Source organism: Hipposideros armiger, unplaced genomic scaffold, assembly GCF_001890085.2.
Source record: "Hipposideros armiger isolate ML-2016 unplaced genomic scaffold, ASM189008v1 scaffold_371, whole genome shotgun sequence".
NCBI classification, from domain to species: domain Eukaryota; kingdom Metazoa; phylum Chordata; class Mammalia; order Chiroptera; family Hipposideridae; genus Hipposideros; species Hipposideros armiger.
In genome coordinates, this window is record NW_017731721.1 from 122,785 (window position 1) to 140,599 (window position 17,815).

A 17,815-nucleotide genomic window follows, 5' to 3' on the forward strand; every position below is an offset into this window, starting at 1 on the left:
AAAATAATTTTATGGTTGGGGGTCACCACAACATGAGGAACTGTATTAAGGGGTCGCGGCATTAGGAAGGTTGAGAACTGCTGATCTAGAGAGACAAAGCAAACATCAGAACCAGACTCAGATGTGGCAGAAATTTTGGAATTATCAAACTGGGAATTTAAAATAACCATGATTAATATGCTAAGGACTCTAATGGGAAAAGTGCACAACATGCAAGAACAGATGAGTAATGTAAGCAGAGAGATGAAAACTAAGAATCAAAAGGAAATGCTAGAAATAAAAAACTAACAGAAATGAAGAATGCCTTTGATGGGCTTACCAGTAAACTGGACATAACCAAGGAAAGCATCAGTGAGTTTAAAAATAGACCACTAGAAACTTCCCAAACTGAAAAGCAAAGAGAAAAATAGAATGAATAAACAGACTATCCAGATACAAAAGATGTAAATAACCTCATGAGTATGGATAGTAGTAAAATGTAGTAAAATAATTAGGAAGAGAAAAGGTTTTAGTATTTATTACCTTTATTTTTAATATAATTTATTTAATTGTAATTTTAGATAATTTAATTTTCAGTAATGGCTTGTTGAACATCCAGCTCACCAAACTGCTGAAAAAGTTTAGCAAGTGGCTCTCGAAAGTAAATATGAACTTGCTCAGCCCACAACTGCTTGAAATAACTTAAAAGACTCAGTGAAAGTACCATATTAAGATTTAAATACTGTTTGCTAAGGTTCCATTATATGCTGAACACTGCTGAAGAAATTTGCACACATTACCTCATTTAATTCTCATAACTATGAAATACCAGTAGATACCATTGCCACCTTTTTAAATAAAAAACTGAGGCTCATTGTATGCAGTCGGGCACCTAGACTATGGCAAAACTAAGATTTGAGCCCAGATCAATGTTCTTTCCACTCACTGCCTCCTGAAACAGAGTATACAAGACTGGGGCAAGAAAAAGGGTAACTGGCACTTGATTCCTCCATTTTCCTGACTAGCCCACTCTCACTCCATGAACCCATAAATTCTGTGAGACAAAGGAAGTGTCAGTCATAGTAATTCTTCAGAACATCACCATGGTAACAAACTCAGAGTCCAGTGTTCCAGCTTGGACATTCCAAGAGCAGACAGGGAAGGAGCTGAGATGGCCTCCTTCAGCCTATATCTATTGGGATATCAAAATTTCTTTCAGCACAAGAAAAGGAACACAACTGAAGAAACAAGTAAGGGGAATATAGAGTCGAGGGTTAGAAGGGCCACTTCTTAGCCATTTATTTTCTACCTTGGGTTAGAGATTTATACCCCACGATTAACAATTACACTAGCTAAAAGTATGGAGTAGGCAGAGTATCCGTTCAGGTTCCCTCTCCAGTCATTTAATATCCTTACTAAGATACCCAGCTTGTTCAATCAAATAAATATTCATTTGCTCACTTAACCAGCATTTATTAAGCAACAACTATGTGCCAGGCTTTCTGTTGATGACCTGGTTACAAAAATGGATAGGATAAGGCCTCTGCCATAAAGTGGCTATATGCTGAAGATAAGTATGCAAACAAAAAATTTGGAATATAGTATATGATTAAATATGTAATGCTATAGAACCACAAAAGAGGAAATACCTACTATCAGATTTGAAAGGAGAATAGGGGGATCCTTTAGAGAAGACCTCACACATGAAATGCTTCCAGAATTGAGTGTTAAAGGATAATTGGAGTTCACCAAGTAGACGAGAAAGTAATATGGCACAGACAAAGGAATAGAAACTTGAGAGCGAGCCATATTAAGTGAACTTCCCAATTCCCTGAGTACAAATACATGGTAAAGTAGATAGGTGCTGAAAAGCAGCCCTTGAATACTTGTACTAGGCAGGGGCCAAGTAATTGAAGATGCTGTTAGGCATACTAATAAGCATTTTAACTTGATAGGGAGCCATTGAAGGATTTTTAGTTGGCAGTGTGTAATTATCAGATCTGTATTATATCCACAATGCCTAGTAGTACCTCATACATAATACAAGTTTCATAAATAGTTGTAGGGTGAATGAATAAATAAACGATATTGAATGACTAACCAAAACAAGAAGTTGGGGGAGGCTTTGTAGCATATGTGACAATTGATTAAGGTCTTAAAAAATGAATTGTTTGGCCGGCCTAGTGGCTCGGTTGGGTAGGAGCTCGCTCAAGAGAGAGCTCTGAGCAACAGTGGTTCAATTCCCTACCCAAGCTGAGCTGCCACTGAGCTGCCAACAGGTGGCAGGATGGCTCAGCTTAAAAAAAAAAAAAAGAATTCTTTGGAAGCACAGAAATGGAGGAGAAAGGGTATTCTGGGCAAAATGGAGAACACATGTGAAGGAAATTAAGTATAGACAGATACTAAAGCAAAGATGTATCGGGGTGAGAGATGGGGGTTACTGGGAAAGTATACAGCACAAAGCTAAGATTGTGAAAGACTGATCTTGTATAGGCCTCCATTGGGCACTCTGTCTTTCTAATTCCATCAACGAAGCTCTGTGTTACACATCCAGCTTCCAAGTAAGACTTGTACAAAGAGTCCAACTGATGGACTCTAGGAATCCCTTCATAACCTACACCAGCCCTTCCGCTTGCCCTCACTCATCTGGGTTCCAGCGTTATGCCATGGGGCTGCTGTTGTCTCCAAATAAGGAACTCTTCACCCTCTCTCAGAGAAACACACTTGGCCTAACCCACAAAATTCTCTTGTTCCATCCAGGCCAGATGTCTCCTGGCTGCTCCAACCCTGCCTACCCCTACTAAATGGGATTTCTCACCATAAGAGAACTAAGTAAGCATCAAGCCTGGGATTTTCCTACCCAGTTAGCCACTTAAACACTGGTGGATAAAATTTGGTACCATCCAAAGAGGCCTGGGTCTCATTTCTGATGAATTTCTTTGTACGCTAGGTAAAAGGAAAGATTTCGCTTTATAAAAACTGGAGTCCTCTGTGGGATGACAGGGAAGTACCTTATATCATCTGCTTACCCAAGTTTTTTCATTCCAGTGACAGACTATCAGAGGCTTGTCCAAACTGTTGGCCTAAAATGATAAGGTCAGAGAAAAGACCGAACATCAAATTTGCCACCCCTAACGCCCTGCTTGCTTCCCCCACCCCTTTCAATTTTACACCCTCTCAGGATTTGGACAGAGCTAAATTCTAATTAATCCCTAATTTTGTTGGCTCAAGCACATAATAGTAACTATTTATTTAGTATGTACTATATTCAAGGCATTGTGCTGAGTACTCTTACATGCATGCATGATTCCATTTAATCCTCTCAACATTCCTGTGAGGTAGGTATTATTGTCCCTTTTTACCAATCAGGAAACAGGCTCAAAGAGGTGAACTTATTTATCCAAAGTCACAGTGATAGAGCCAGAATTTGATTCCAAATTGTCAAACACTTATTACGCCTGTGCTCATTTTTAAACAGTTATTTATGGGGACAAATGACACAGGTCTTCTGCTGTGAACAGGCAACTATACAAATGATTGCCTTTCTAGGAAAATCTATTAACCTCTAAACCCTGAAGTTCGAATGTCGGGTGGGCTTTACACAGAGTTATTGAATTCACTGTTCCCCGATAGATGGTTTTCAAGATTGCCAGGCACCCACCATTCACTGGTGCTGAATGGTAACGTTTTGCTCAGCTAATGGCTAGAATTGTTGACTAAGGGACTCCTTTATGGAGTCGACACCTTGTAACCTTCTCCCGTAACCCCTGGGCAGCTTCCCAAGAGAGTTACAACATTCTACAACTTCACAGTAGTGTTCTGCAAGCACAGGAAAGAGTAACTGGGTGGGTGCCTTCTGATCTTTTTTTTTTTCTCTCTCTCATACACACATAGGCACATGCATTACAGAATCATCACTCTGTGGTCCAACTACTATATGCAGATATCAAAACAACAGGATTTATTTTTCTCTGCTTAAAACTCAAACTTTGCTGGAGTTATTGGTTAAAACTCAATGCCAGGAGTTCAACCATATCTTATTTCTCCAAATAAAACTAGGAAGTTTCATTTCTGGGACAAGAATTTAGTGAAATTATCATTTAACAAGGCTACTAATTGCCACTGATCCCATCATTCCGGGAGGCATTTTGAAGTAAATTTGGCCATCAGACCCTGGAGTGTGGCTCACCTAATCAATACCCACAAACTCCTACCCAACTGGGGATCCGTGGTATAAACCTGCCACTAGACATCAGGCTAGCAAGTTTGGATCAATTAGTAAGTACTATATTAATATAATGAAAGTTGAATGTAATCATAGTAGAATCTCTCTTATCAGACAAAGAGTTGCTTAGTTAATTTAAAGGAAGACTAAATTGTAAATTGGGGAATTAAGAAAAGATTATATACCTTATATATTAGGTTGTCAAAAGTCATGATGTATTTTTTTCTATGTTTTTCATTGTAAAAATGTGTCATGACTTTTCCGACAACCCAATATTTTAGTTTCACTTAATATATACACGTATAACTATATATTCACCAGTTTTTTTATATACGAGTGTGCCAATTCTGTTTCTTTGAAAATGTGTCTACTGGTGATTTGTTCCCCCTCGATGCATTAAATAAGCAAATTTTTGTATGATTTTTCTCAAATATTTTAGTTATCTCCCTCATGTCTAAACAATAGAAATATTTAAAAGTTATCTTTTTACTTCTTTTTCAAACTGATATTAAATGTAAAGGACAGTGCCCAAAAGGCTTATAATGAAAAATAAGTGTCCTGCCCCAGTCCTCTCACCTCCACTCTCCAAAGACAATCATTTTCAACTGTTTTAGTTATTTCTCTTGATACTCTCACCTTTGTACTTCTAAAGAAAATGTTTACATACATGTATTGATTTATCCACTTTTAGTTATTATATACTGCCTTCCTTTTACGACAGTTGAAAATTTAGCTTTCTTTTACCATACCCTGCACTTCCACACTCCCAGCCTAGTTTTTCCAGTATAGTTATATCAGTTTTAGGTTTGCGGTAGGCAAAATTCTAAGAATGGCCCTCAGTGAACCTTATCCTTGTGTAATCCCCTCCCCTCTGAATGGGTGGAAACTCTGAATATGATGCACTCTGGTGAGTGTTACTTTATTTAAAGAAAGAGAAATTATCCGGGTGGGCCTAATTTAATCACACAAGCCTTTTAAAAGCAGAGTGTTTTCTCCAGCTGGTGGCAAAAGAGGAATTCAGAGATGAGAAGCATGAGCAGGATTTGACACATCATTGCTGGCTTTGAAGATCAAGGGGGCCACATGCCAAGGAATGTGGGTGGCATGTAGGAGCTGGGAGTAGCCTGGCTGACAGCCAGCAAGACCTCAGTCCTATAACCACAAGAATTCTGCCAACAAATTGAATGAACCTGAAAACGAACTCTTCTTTAGAACCTCCATGTAAGACCCCAGCCTAGCCAACATTTTCAGCTTTGTGAGACTAAGCAGAGAACCCAGTCAAGCCCGCCCAGACTTCTGACTTACAGAGTTATAAGATAATAAATGAATGTTGTTATAAGCCACCAAATTTGTGGTCACTTGTGATGCAGCAATGGAACACATTAATACAAGTTTATTTTCTTTTTTTTTTTTCTAGCTGAGCCATCCTGCCACCTGTTTGCAGCTCAGCTTGGGCCAGGAATCAAACCGGCGACCCTGTTGCTCAAAGCTCGCACTCTTAAGCGAGCTCTTAACCAACTGAGCCACTCGGCCGGCCCCACAAGTTTAAATCTATAGTCTTGCAGTCTTACAAATCTGTAAAAATTGTTCACTACTAAGCCAAATAATGTCACTATGATAACTTTTCCTTTCTTGTTCAACTTTTTCTTTATCCCTAGAGTTAAGAATCACCACCATTTTTTCATTTGCCTGGTTCTCCACGTCACTATTGCTTTTTTATTTTTCCCAAAGTACTTCAACAGTTCTGTCAAATGCCCAGTGATGTTTTTCCAATCACTCAAAACACAACAGATAATCTGTTAATTCTATTTTGTCCCAAACTGCCTCTGACCCACTCTAACCTGGACTGTTCACTGTTCACGCGCTAAGCCTGGTACATATAGCTCTTGTCTCAGACCTTGCTTTTGCTTCTCTCCAAGGTTTTAGTCCTTCCTGGAACTCATGTTTTCTTTCTCGGAATATCTCACTTTCCTGGACTATATCCTCAAATAGCTTTTTAAGAATGTGTAGGAAGTATTTTTTGAGTCCAGAATAGTTTCTATTTGACTCTCACACTTGTTCGTCAGTTTTCCAGATATGGAATTCTAGGTCGAAAATCATTTTCTGAGAATTTTGAAGGTATGTCATTATTGTCTTCTGGCTTCCAGTTAAATTCCTTTGTGTAAGTGATGTATTTCACTCTGGAAGCTTTTAATTTTCTTTTTGTTCCCTAGTGTTCTGAAATTTCATAATGATAGAACTTCCTATAGGTCTTTTTTCATTCATTGTGGTAGACAATCCATGAGCTTTTTCAATCCAGAAATTTCTACCCTGCATTTCTGAGAAAATTTCTCTTATTATTTCTTTATTAATTTAATTTCTTCTCTCTTTTTGGAACTTCCATTTGTCAGCTATAAAACCTCCTGAACTGACCCTCTAACTTATTCATCTTTCTCTATATTTTCTTTGGGTTTTTAAATTTTTACATTTTGGGAGATTTCTTCAATTTTATCTTCCAACCTTCTTTGTTAATTATCTATTGCTGTTAATAAATTACCCTAAAACATAGAGGCTTAAAACAGCAAACATATATTACCTCACAGTTTCTGTGAATCAGGAATCCAGGAACAGTTTAGCTAGGTGGTTCTGGCTCAGGATTTCTTCTGTGGTTGCAGGCAGCATGCCAGCAGAGGCTACAGTCATCCATCCGGTGGCTGGAGGCCTCGGTTCCCCTCAGGCTATTGACAAAACACTTCAGTTTCTTACCACATGGGTCTCTCCATAAGCTGCCAGAATGTTCTCACCTGGCACTAACTTTCCTCAAAGCAGGTGACCTGAGAAAGAGAGAAGGAAGCCACAATGTCTTTTATGACCTAGTCTCAAAAGTGACTGTCACTTCCACTTTATTCTATTTGTTAGAAGAGAGTTACTAAATCCAGCCCACACTCAAGGGGAGGGGAAATAAGCTCTAGTTCTTGGAAGGAATATCAAAGAAGTCATGGACATATGTGAAAACCACCACACGTTTATATCAGAACATTTTATTTTAGTTACTGTATTTTTAATTTCCAATGCCATTTTTGGGCCTCTGCTTCTCCTCTTCCATATCGTCTCTCTTTTCTTCATGGATATTATACTTTAAGCTCTGTTCTGTCCCCTACATTAGCTCGGTCTCCTCTGGGCCCTTTTCCCTCTGAGTATTTTGGTCTCTATTTTTCTCATTGATGACTATCATTAAATAACTAGTGATCCTTGGCTTCTCATTATAACTTAAGAGTGAGCAACTAAAAAGCTGACTGGAAGTTTTTGTCCATTGTAGGCTTCACTGAGAGCTTTTCTCTGGATCTCTACAATTTCTCCAGGGAAGAATTATATAATTACTTCTCTGGGGGTTGGTTATATGTTTGTCTATTAGCATACTGGGACCAGGACAGGAGAAAGGGGGTATCAAGAGTCTCACTTTTGAGGATCTGTTTTCACTTAATCATCACACTCTTAGTCCTGCACCATATACCAGCCCTCTCAGTGAATCCTGTCCAGGGATGTGGTGCCCTTTAGATTCAGCTCCTCTAAAGAATACTCTTTTCTCCGCATTTATTGAGATATAATGGACAAATAACATTGTGTAAGTTTAAGGTATACAGCATGTTGATTTGATACACTTATACTATACTGCAAACTGATTACCACCAAAGCCTTAACTAATACTCCCCATCACATCACATAATTACCATTTCTTTTTTGTGGTAAGAACATTTAAAATCTATTCTCTTAGCACCTTTCGAGTATATAATACAGTATTATTGACTATAATCATTAAATCTCCAGAAATTATTCATCTTATAACTTGGATGTTTGTGCCTGTTGACCAACATCTGCTCATTTTCCCTTACTCCCAGGCTCTGGCAACCACTATTCTACTTTTTTGTTTCTATGAGTTCAGCTTTTTTACATTCCACATATAAATGGGATCATACACTATTTTCCTTTCTCTGCCTGAATTTTTCTCACTTAGCACAATGCCCTCAAGGTCCATCCATGTTGTTGCAAATGGCAAGATTTCCTTCTTTCTCATGGCTGGATAATTCCACTGTGCATGTGTGTGTATATATATACCACATCTTCTTTATCTATTCATCCATTGACAGACACTTAGGTTTCCATATCTTAGTGATTGTGAACAATACTGCAATGTACATGAGAGTGAAAATATCTCTTTGAGATCCTGTTTTCATTTCCTTTTGATAGATACCAAGAGGTGGGACTGCTGGACAGAGAAATCTTTCATCTCCCTGTTGGGGCAGGGTGGTTTGCCTGGTTGTGCCATATGCTCTGTAGACCGTTTCAGTGACTACCTTCCTGTTCTCACACCTATTCTTTATTCCCATCTTCTGTGGTACCTGTTACATTCTAAGCCTCTCAGGTGAATTAACTCAATTCTAGATGTATCCTCCACTTCAAAAACTTAAATTAAAACTTTTTCCATTTTAATAGGTTAGTTACCACCCCTCTGTCCACTTTCTACTTCCCAAAAGATATTTCCACTGAAATGTATCATCTGCTGTTGCATCCTTGCTCTCTTTGCCCTTAAAGATTAATGCCACTGTTGTTGTTCTTCTTTTGATGTCATTTAGCAAATTTAGGAGGGAAAGGAAATAAGTGGGGTTTTTTAAATGAGCTTTTTTAAAAAAAAAAAAGATTTTATTGGGGAATTGGGGAACGGTAACAACGCTGGGGAATCGGGGAAGGGGAACAGACAAGTAGCTGTCCTTTTGTTCTTCAGTCTAGTTGTGGAGAATGTCGCTTCACTGGCCTATGTTGGTATTATCATTGTGCTCTTCCCGGGTGTGGCAGATCGGTCGCCGGCCACTGGACGGCCGCTCACGGTGGCTCTTGGCAGCTCACGCCAGCTGCCAGCCGCTCGCGGTAGCTTATGGCAGCCCACTGCCACCCTACTGCAGCCTATGCCGTCACTTGGCGACTCATGGCAGTCCAGCTCCAGGTTGAGCTGTTGTTCACCACCTTAGCTATAGAGGGCAGTGTCACTGGCCCTCATATGTGGGATCCAAACTGGGGCCCTGCTTCACAGAGCTGGCATCCCAAGCCAACTCCTAACCAACATGCCACTCGGCTGGCCTGGAAATAAGTTTATATAATCAATTAATTATTTTGAAAACTTTTTTGGTAATATAATTTTAAAATTACAGAAAAGTTGTAGGACTAGTTCAAAGAAATTCCCTATACTCGCTACCCAAATTAGCCAATTATTAATATTTGGCCACATTTGCTTTCCCTCTGTCTCTCTCTCTGTGTGTCTCTATCTCTGCCCCTCTCTCTATATATATTTTTTCTCAACTACTTGAGAATAAATTGCTTCATATTATATCCCTTTATCCCCTAATATTTTAGTTTGTATTTCCTAAGAATAATAACTTTCTTAGATAACAACCCACAGTATAGGTATCAAAGTCAGCAAATTTTAACACCAATACAATACTGTTATCTAATTAGCTATAGTCTATATTCCAGTTTTGCTTATTGTCCCATTAATATCTTTTTGTTTTGTTTTTTGTTTTTTGGGGTTTTTTTAGCTGAGCCATCCTGCCACCTGTTGGCAGCTCAGCAGCAGCTCAGCTCGGGCCAGGACGTGAACCACTGTTGCTCAGAGCTCGCACTCCTAAGCGAGCTCTTAATCAACTGAGCCACTCTGTGAGCCCCCATTAATGTCTTTTACAGCAAACATTTTCCTTCCAGGATGCAATTAAAGATCAAGCATTGCATTTAATTTGCATGCCTCTTTAGTCTCTTTTAATCTGAAACAACTCCTCTGCCTTCCTTTGTGTTTTGTGACATTGACTTTTTACTAGTATGGGCAAGACATTTTGTAGAATTTTCCTTAATTTGGATTTGTCTGGTGTTTCTCATGATTAGATTAGGTTTAAAAAATTTTGTAAGAAATAAGCAATATTATGTCTTCGGTAAATCACATTAGGAGGCGCATGATGACATTTTATCCAATTATTGGTGATGTTAACTTTGACCATTTGATTAAGGTGGTGTTTGCCAGTCTTCTCCACTGTCAAGTTACTGTTTTTGTTTTGTAATTAGTAGTACTTTACAGGAAAATACTTTGAAAAAATGTAAATACGCTATTCTCCTTACACCCACTAGTTTTAGCATCTATCGATGGGTCTGTGTGAATCAGTTATTTCTATAATAGTTACAAAATGGCGATTTTCTAACTCATCCATTTTAACTTAAAGTTTACAGTAATTTTTAAAGATTTACTGAATTTTTCCAAAACATTCAACTTAATATTTATAAAAAACACTGTACTTTTTTGTTTTTTAACACATATTCCATTAGTTCAAATATTATTTAATTAACAAACAAAATTGCAATCAAAAAGTAAAACCAGCATAAATTGTTTGGAGAAAAAAAATAACTGACTCTTGGTAAGCATATAATTCAACCTGTGTGAGCAGAAATATGCAGGTATGCTAGAGAATAGCTCTCCGCTGCAACTGGAGTATTGCAGGCATCTTTTAATATGTTTCACAGCAAATGAAGAACATTAATCAATCTAGCAAACCTATTAAATGGAGCTTCTGTAGGAGAGCTTCTACTGTAAATAATATTGAGCTATTCATATTTAATGTTCTAAAATACCTCAAGAAACTAGAGCACCTTAAAGAATTACTAAAAAAAAGCTTAGATATACTTGTCCTTGCCCAAGCTGGAGATTCCTAAATGTTTGCCAAATTTAATATGCGAATTAGGATGCAGGAGAGGGATAAATGCGACATCACTTTCCAGACACAATTTAGACTCTTAAACAATTTCTTGTGCTGAAATATCACCCAAGGATAATGGTACCTGGCAGAAATTGAGAAGATATCCTAAAAATCATGTAGAAATGCATGGGACCCAGAATAACCAAAGCAATCTTGAAGAATAACATTGTTGGAGGACACACTTCCCAACTTCAAATCTTCTAAAAAGCTATAGTAATCAAAACAGTTTGATACTGGAATAAGGATTTACATATAGATTAATGGAATAGAATTGAGAGTCCAGAAATAAATTCTTACATCTGTGGTGAATTAATTTTCAACAAGAGTACCAAGACAATTCAATGGGGAAAGAATAGTCTTTTCGACAAATAGTGCTGTATAAACTGGCTATTGACACACAAAAGAATGAAGCTGGACCTCACATTACACCATATACAAAAATGAATTCAAAATCATAGACATAAATGTAAGAGCTAAAACTTTAAAACTCTTAGAAGAAAACTCTGAGAAGAAAAATCTTCTTGGCTTTGGATTAGGCAATGGTTTCTAAGATATGACACAAAAATATAAACAACAGGCTGAAATACATATAAACCCTTATTAAATCAATAATCATGAGAGAAAATTAAAGTTGTTAAACGGTTGCATGAAAAAAAGGCTGTGGGCCTAGGTAATTTTGATAGAAAATTTTTTCAAAAATTTCAGACAGATAATTCTATTTTTAAAAGCACATAAAACAATGAAAACAATCAACTCATTTTATAACACACAAAACTGACAAAATAACAAAACAATATAGAATATAGTACAAAAGAGGAACCTGTAGACTAATGTAAATATAAATGGACAAATCCTACTAACAGGTCAGATTCAAGGATATATTAAACACAATCTACCATCAAGTAGGTTTATTCCAGGAATAAAATGATGACAATATTAGGGAATAGATTAATAAAATACACCACATCTATATGTCAAATTAAAAACATACATACAGCTATCTCACTAAAAATTAAAAAGGCATTTGATATTTAAAAGAAACACTTTGTAAAAATAAAAGAATATTCCCTAGCATAATAAAGACTTCCCACCTCATATCATACACAAAAATAAATTCCAGATGGACCCAAAGAGCTAAACATATAAAACAAAACTACAGAAATATTAGAAGAAAACAGAATATTTTTACAATCAGGGTGGTTTTAAATTTTTTTCCTTATAGAACATAAAGCCCAGAAGCCTAACAGAAAAGACTGACAATTTTTGCTAACTAAAAAATTATAAATTGTGTATCAGAAGACATCATAAAGGTAAAAGGCAAGATACTGAGAGAAAATACTTGCCATATATAGATGTGCGTATATGTTTAAACACACACACATATATATTCATATGTATAATTCATATATATATATATATATATATATATATATAATCAGAATATAAAAAAAGCTCCTAAGTAAGGCACCAATCCAGACTCCCCCCATCATCAGATGTTTATTTATTGGGAACCAATTGTGACAGGCACAGTGTTAGGCACTGGAAATACAACAGTGACCAACAGAAAATAAATAAGTAAATAAACAAGATATTCACAGACTGTATTGTAACAAGTGCTAGGAAGGACATAAGGGGGCAAGACAATAAATCAGAAGTTACAAATTGCTAGCCAGAGGGCCAGACTCAGCCTGCAGAGGGCTTTTTAAAAATTTTTGGGCCAATATTTAAAAATCAGAAGATTTTAATGTAAAACCCACATTTCTGACTTCTCTTTAAAAATTAGAAGTGGCCACACTGGCCCTCAATACCCAGATGACCACAAACAGCCAGAGCAAAGTAGCAGCTGCCTCTTTAGGTGGGGCAGGTTTCTTACTCAGTTTGCTTTACTCATAAACGTCTGCCTGGCTCTTATTGGCAACTGAGTTTGCAGATGACCATGATGGAGAGTATCTTGGGAAGGCCCACTTTAGACAAAGTGATCAAGGATGTAATACTTGAGCAACACCCTGAAGAATGAGAGCAAGCCAGCCATGTGTAGCACTGAGGCTAGAGCTTCATCTTCATAAGAGCAAATTTCAAAATCTAGAAGCTGTTCAAGACCAAAACTATAGAAAATCACCTCCACCTCCCATTTTGATCACAGACTGCTTCCACTGCATCCCAACCAGAAGCCTGTAACTCACCTCCTACTTGTGACATGTCATTTTATTGTACACACCCAAAATATCTATGTTCCCTGCCCATCATCTGTGACCTCGTAACAAAAAGAACCTTAGAACAATATTTCCGATCCTACCCTTTCCACAAAGACATTCAGGCAACTTGGTTACCCTCTGCCAAGTTTGTCTTCAGCCACGTCATTCAGACTTCCACCTGAAAATTCCATTCAACAGGACTGAGGAATAAAATGCAGAACTTGTCTCCTACCTTTCTATTACTTCAGAACTGGTTTGGGAAATTCACAAGGAGGGTGGGGAGATTATGGATAAAGGACAGCATTCTATTTGGCTCCTAGCAAGCCACATCCACCTTGCTTACCCCGGTCTCCCTAATCCCAATTTCTACATTTATTAATTCAAGGAACCTACAGTTCCTGACTCTATGTTCACCCTTAGTTCTACGACCCAAACGATCTTGCAAGATTCCTATTTGTAATCCACACTTGTCTTCAGAGTGATTCTCTGGCCCCATTCTCTTTCCGGCTGGTTTCACCTTGTTAATAACACATTCACTCAAGTAGTTTGACCCTTTTCCGCCTACTGGCGCTGGAACTCCCACCTGTTCGTGCTCAGATCAAGCGCACTCTTACCTAGCCCCTCAGCTAAAGCTTTACCAGCAACCATAAAATGAAACTGTTAATATTAACATTTTTCATTATTAACACTCTTACTATAATGATACTTCTAAGTCACTTACAATTTTTCTTTGAAAAAGGATAGGGTTTTTTTTTTCTTCTAGTAGGTGTGAGTGTATTAACATTTGATTCAAAAAAGCCCACTCAAGCTTTCCTTATTATAGTTGTAATGAAAACTCATAGGGGTGAGTCAGCACATGTAACCAAATAGTCTGCCAGTCCCTGCCTCCTTACTTTCTTTTCCCCCAGATAAAGAACCAAAATAGAAAAATCAAAGGAGAAATGGGGGGCGACGGAGCGTACTCTCTCTGGTCTATCCTCGACTTCAGAAACTCAGTTTTATCGGAAACTCAGTTTTATCAGGTAACCAAAGTAGTTCAGATTCAGGGACTAAATCATACTAAGCAAATTCAGAGTGCCTCAGTTTCCTTGCCTGTAAATGGAGATAATAATATCTTTCTTATAGATTTGTTGTGGAGATTAAATAAAGTAATGTATGCAATACATCTATGACTTAGCACACAAAACTATACAACAGATGATTGGAGGAAAAGTTATAAACCATAATATATGTTACTATTTACATATGGAATATATACCTTTCCTATGACAGGAATATCTTTGTCCATTTCTCATGACAATTTGCCAGGATAAAGCTGGAAAGCAATATTTTTAACCATAAGACTCCTTGAGAAATAAAATATGCTGGCTGGCTTCAAAGGATATTTCATCCAGGCCCTGAAAGAGCCTGGTGACTACAGCTGCCCACAGAAAAGCACCCCTGACTGGTGACCAGAACTGTCGTGTCCACCAATGAGTAGATTCCTGCCCGTCCCAGACTCACCCTTCCTGATCCTAACATGGGGTGCCCCTGCAGTTTCAGAGGCAAATCGATGGGGGTGGGTGGTAGGAAATGCTTGTTCTTAAGACAGATGACTGCCAGACTCTACAGCAACTGCCCTCCAGCCACAGACACAATGACATCCAAGCTCTGCATAGCCAAAGGGACTCATGCCATCTTCCTCCACTGCTGCCTTTATTCTTCTTCCCAGAGGAATTCACTAACTAGTCCTCAGAGTTGTTCTTACTTCCAGTTCCAAATGAATCTCTTCAAAGAAAAAGTCTCAAGTCTTTGGAAAAAATTAGCACATATTACTTGCATTATCATTTTCTGGATCCTGTCAGAGGATATAATAGATGGTTTTCCACACCTTGGCTGGAATGTCCTCTTATTGCTAGGTCTCCGGACCTCCCCAGCTGCCTGTTCACTGTGACTCACCAGTTAGGAGACAGCTAGGAATGCAATTTTTAGACTCCAGCAGAGGGCACTGTGGTTCTGCCTTTTCGAACCAGCAAGACTTGAGCCAAGAATGAATTGGCCAAAGCCTCTGAGCCTCTATGCCTTTCTAAATGGATAGACCTACTGCAGTTATAGCAATGTATCCTAGAAACCCATATGTCTTACAGGTACTACAAACCACCATCCGCTATCCCCCTAAAACTAGAGGGGAGAAGGTACTCAAGCTACTCATAGCTACAATCTGCCAAAGCCTAGGGAATGGGCACCTCCAAGGTGGGTGACTGTCTGTACTGCAGGAGACAGGCCATTTTTCCCACAAGGCTCAGCCTTTCCCCACTGGTCTTCCCCACTGGGACTGGTCCAATCCACTGCAGAGTGGCCACCAGGTTCCAGTCCTCTCTGTTCCCTGATGCTGGCCTAGGAAACGATACCCAAATTTCAATGGAGCTCAGGGAGATAGGGTTCGTCTGCCTCTGGATCACAGTAATGATACCATGTCCCCCACCCAACTCAAGTCTGCTCTAGAGTGAGCAGACACACTTGACAGGACCCCCATTGAGCTGTACACAAGGGAGCCCATCAAGAGGCTAGTTCTATCAGTTCATGTTTTTCCTTAGTCTGGTCTTTCCTGGATGTTCTGATTAGATTATTTCAAGAGCCAGTCTGGTGTGGTGGTTCACAGGATAGGCTCTGGAGGCAAACTGCAAACTGCAAACTGATGGGGTTAAACTCATGTCTCTGCCATATGCTAGTTATGTGACCTTGGGGAAATTACTAAACTTCTCTGGGCCTCTGTTTCCCCATTTGTAAAATAAGATAATCATAGTACCTACCTTTCATAGTTGTGCTGAGCACATTCACTAAGTATTAGCTCTTTTTGTTGTTGTTACTTCTAAAAGATCCACGTAGTCCATTTTACATCAGCAACCAGTGCTAAGCCTCTCTATTATCTCATGCCCCATCTACTTCTTCTGTGTTCAGAATCCTGAACAAGTGCACCATTTTGAGGAAGAAATTTTTGGACATGGAGGCACAGAAACTCTCCCATATGTGAAATGTGCCCTGAGGATTGGGCTCATGCACCTGTCCACTCCCTCCCAACGCACTGGCAATTTCCTTGTATCAGGGAACACAATAAGTGCAAGACGGCCTTCCAAACACATGTCAGCCAGTTTCAATCCATCTTCATGCCCCAGTCAACTTAAAGGGATTAATGCCCAGCACCAGGTATAACCTCCTGGACAGGAGTCATGTTTTTATGTATGATATCACAACATTTCTCTCAAGCTGATCTTGTATAATTTTCTAGTCAGGGTGGTATTACTCTGCTAGCAGTGATACCAACTTCAAGACAACTGCAGGTAACGTGTGTTAGGTATCATCACCACTACGTGCTAAGCATCTGGATCACGCAGGCAAGTACCCTAACCTGGAGGTTAGATTTCTGGGAGCCACTGAAGCATATGCATTCTAAAAATTCTTCAACCTGAAAATATTGTGGCCTATAACCCCAGTTCCAACCAACAGAGACAATGGGAAAAGTATTGAGAAATCTGCAACATTAATTTGAATAAATGAAAGATCCACCTAAGTACTTTTGCACCATCCCAGATGTCCTTCATGGTCCATTCAAAGCATTAAATGGAATTATGGCAACTCCCAATTTATGGTCCAATTCTAGAAGAAATTGTCCAGGACACTTCATATCTATTTACCCCCCAAAACCATATGCAGCATGGTAGTAACTGGGCAAATGGAAGAACCTCTCTTCTACCATCTACCAACAAAATGATGGATCCTACTACTTTGCCACAGTGGCATTTTCTTCTAAAGAGCTCATGGCATCCCTCCACCCAAAATATGCCCTTTCACAGAAGCTGTGGCATGATTCTTGCCTACCCCGTCACCACCCTTCACCTCAGGTAGCTTTCAAACCTGAAAACTTGAGGAAGCTATGGCTACCAAAAGTATCTTCCATCTTTCCAAAAACTGATGTGAGGAGTATGCTAACTGGTGCTTGATTCCGGAGGAAGCCATCCTAGTGGACGATGCTGTCCAGCACACCTCCAAGCACGCAGTAACCATCCACATGGGAAGCTGGGAACTTACTACTTAGAAACTGAGATAATAGAGAAGATCGTCTGGCTGTACCCTTAAGGACAATCAGTGGGAGGCCTCTGGACCAGATAGAGCTCCCACTGTCACCTGCACTCAGACCAATAATTAATCACAGTCCAGGTCCCACTGCCCACGAGGAATATGCTCCCGCTCTTTCTCCTCAGTCTACATCGACTTGGCCGTGAACACACTGCCACCCCCTACTTGCCCAAAGTCAAACAACCGAACTCAAATGACACTGCCTCCAGGAACTAGACCCTCTCATTGCTGTAACCTGTGATGAAGTACAGATCAGCCCCCTCATTCCAGCCAGGCTTCCAGAACTCTAGACTCTGTTGCCCCCTCCAGGTCAACTGTCTGTAGAGGGAGGGGATTCAAACAGTGCCTCCTCACTCTGGTGGCATCATTATTTCAGGGAATATTAAAGATTTCCAGGCCGGCCGAGTGGCGCGATGGTTAAGAACTGGTTTGGGACGCCAGAGGGCCCCGGTTCGGATCCCACATATGAGGGCCAGTGACACTGCCCTCTACAGCTAAGATGCTGAACAACAGCTCAACCTGGAGCT

The 17,815-nt window shown here is 39.2% G+C and overlaps 1 protein-coding gene across 1 annotated transcript in view; it reads left to right on the forward strand.

The window, feature by feature from the left end:
• Positions 1 to 1,127: 1,127 nt before the first annotated feature.
• SPMIP11 (sperm microtubule inner protein 11) overlaps positions 1,128 to 17,815 on the forward strand; it is a 23,110-nt gene continuing 6,422 nt past the window's right edge. The window contains exon 1 of the mRNA XM_019662268.1: positions 1,128 to 1,229. Coding sequence (XP_019517813.1) covers positions 1,151 to 1,229 — 79 coding nt within the window. The 5' untranslated portion in view covers positions 1,128 to 1,150. The remainder of the gene's footprint in view (positions 1,230 to 17,815) is intronic.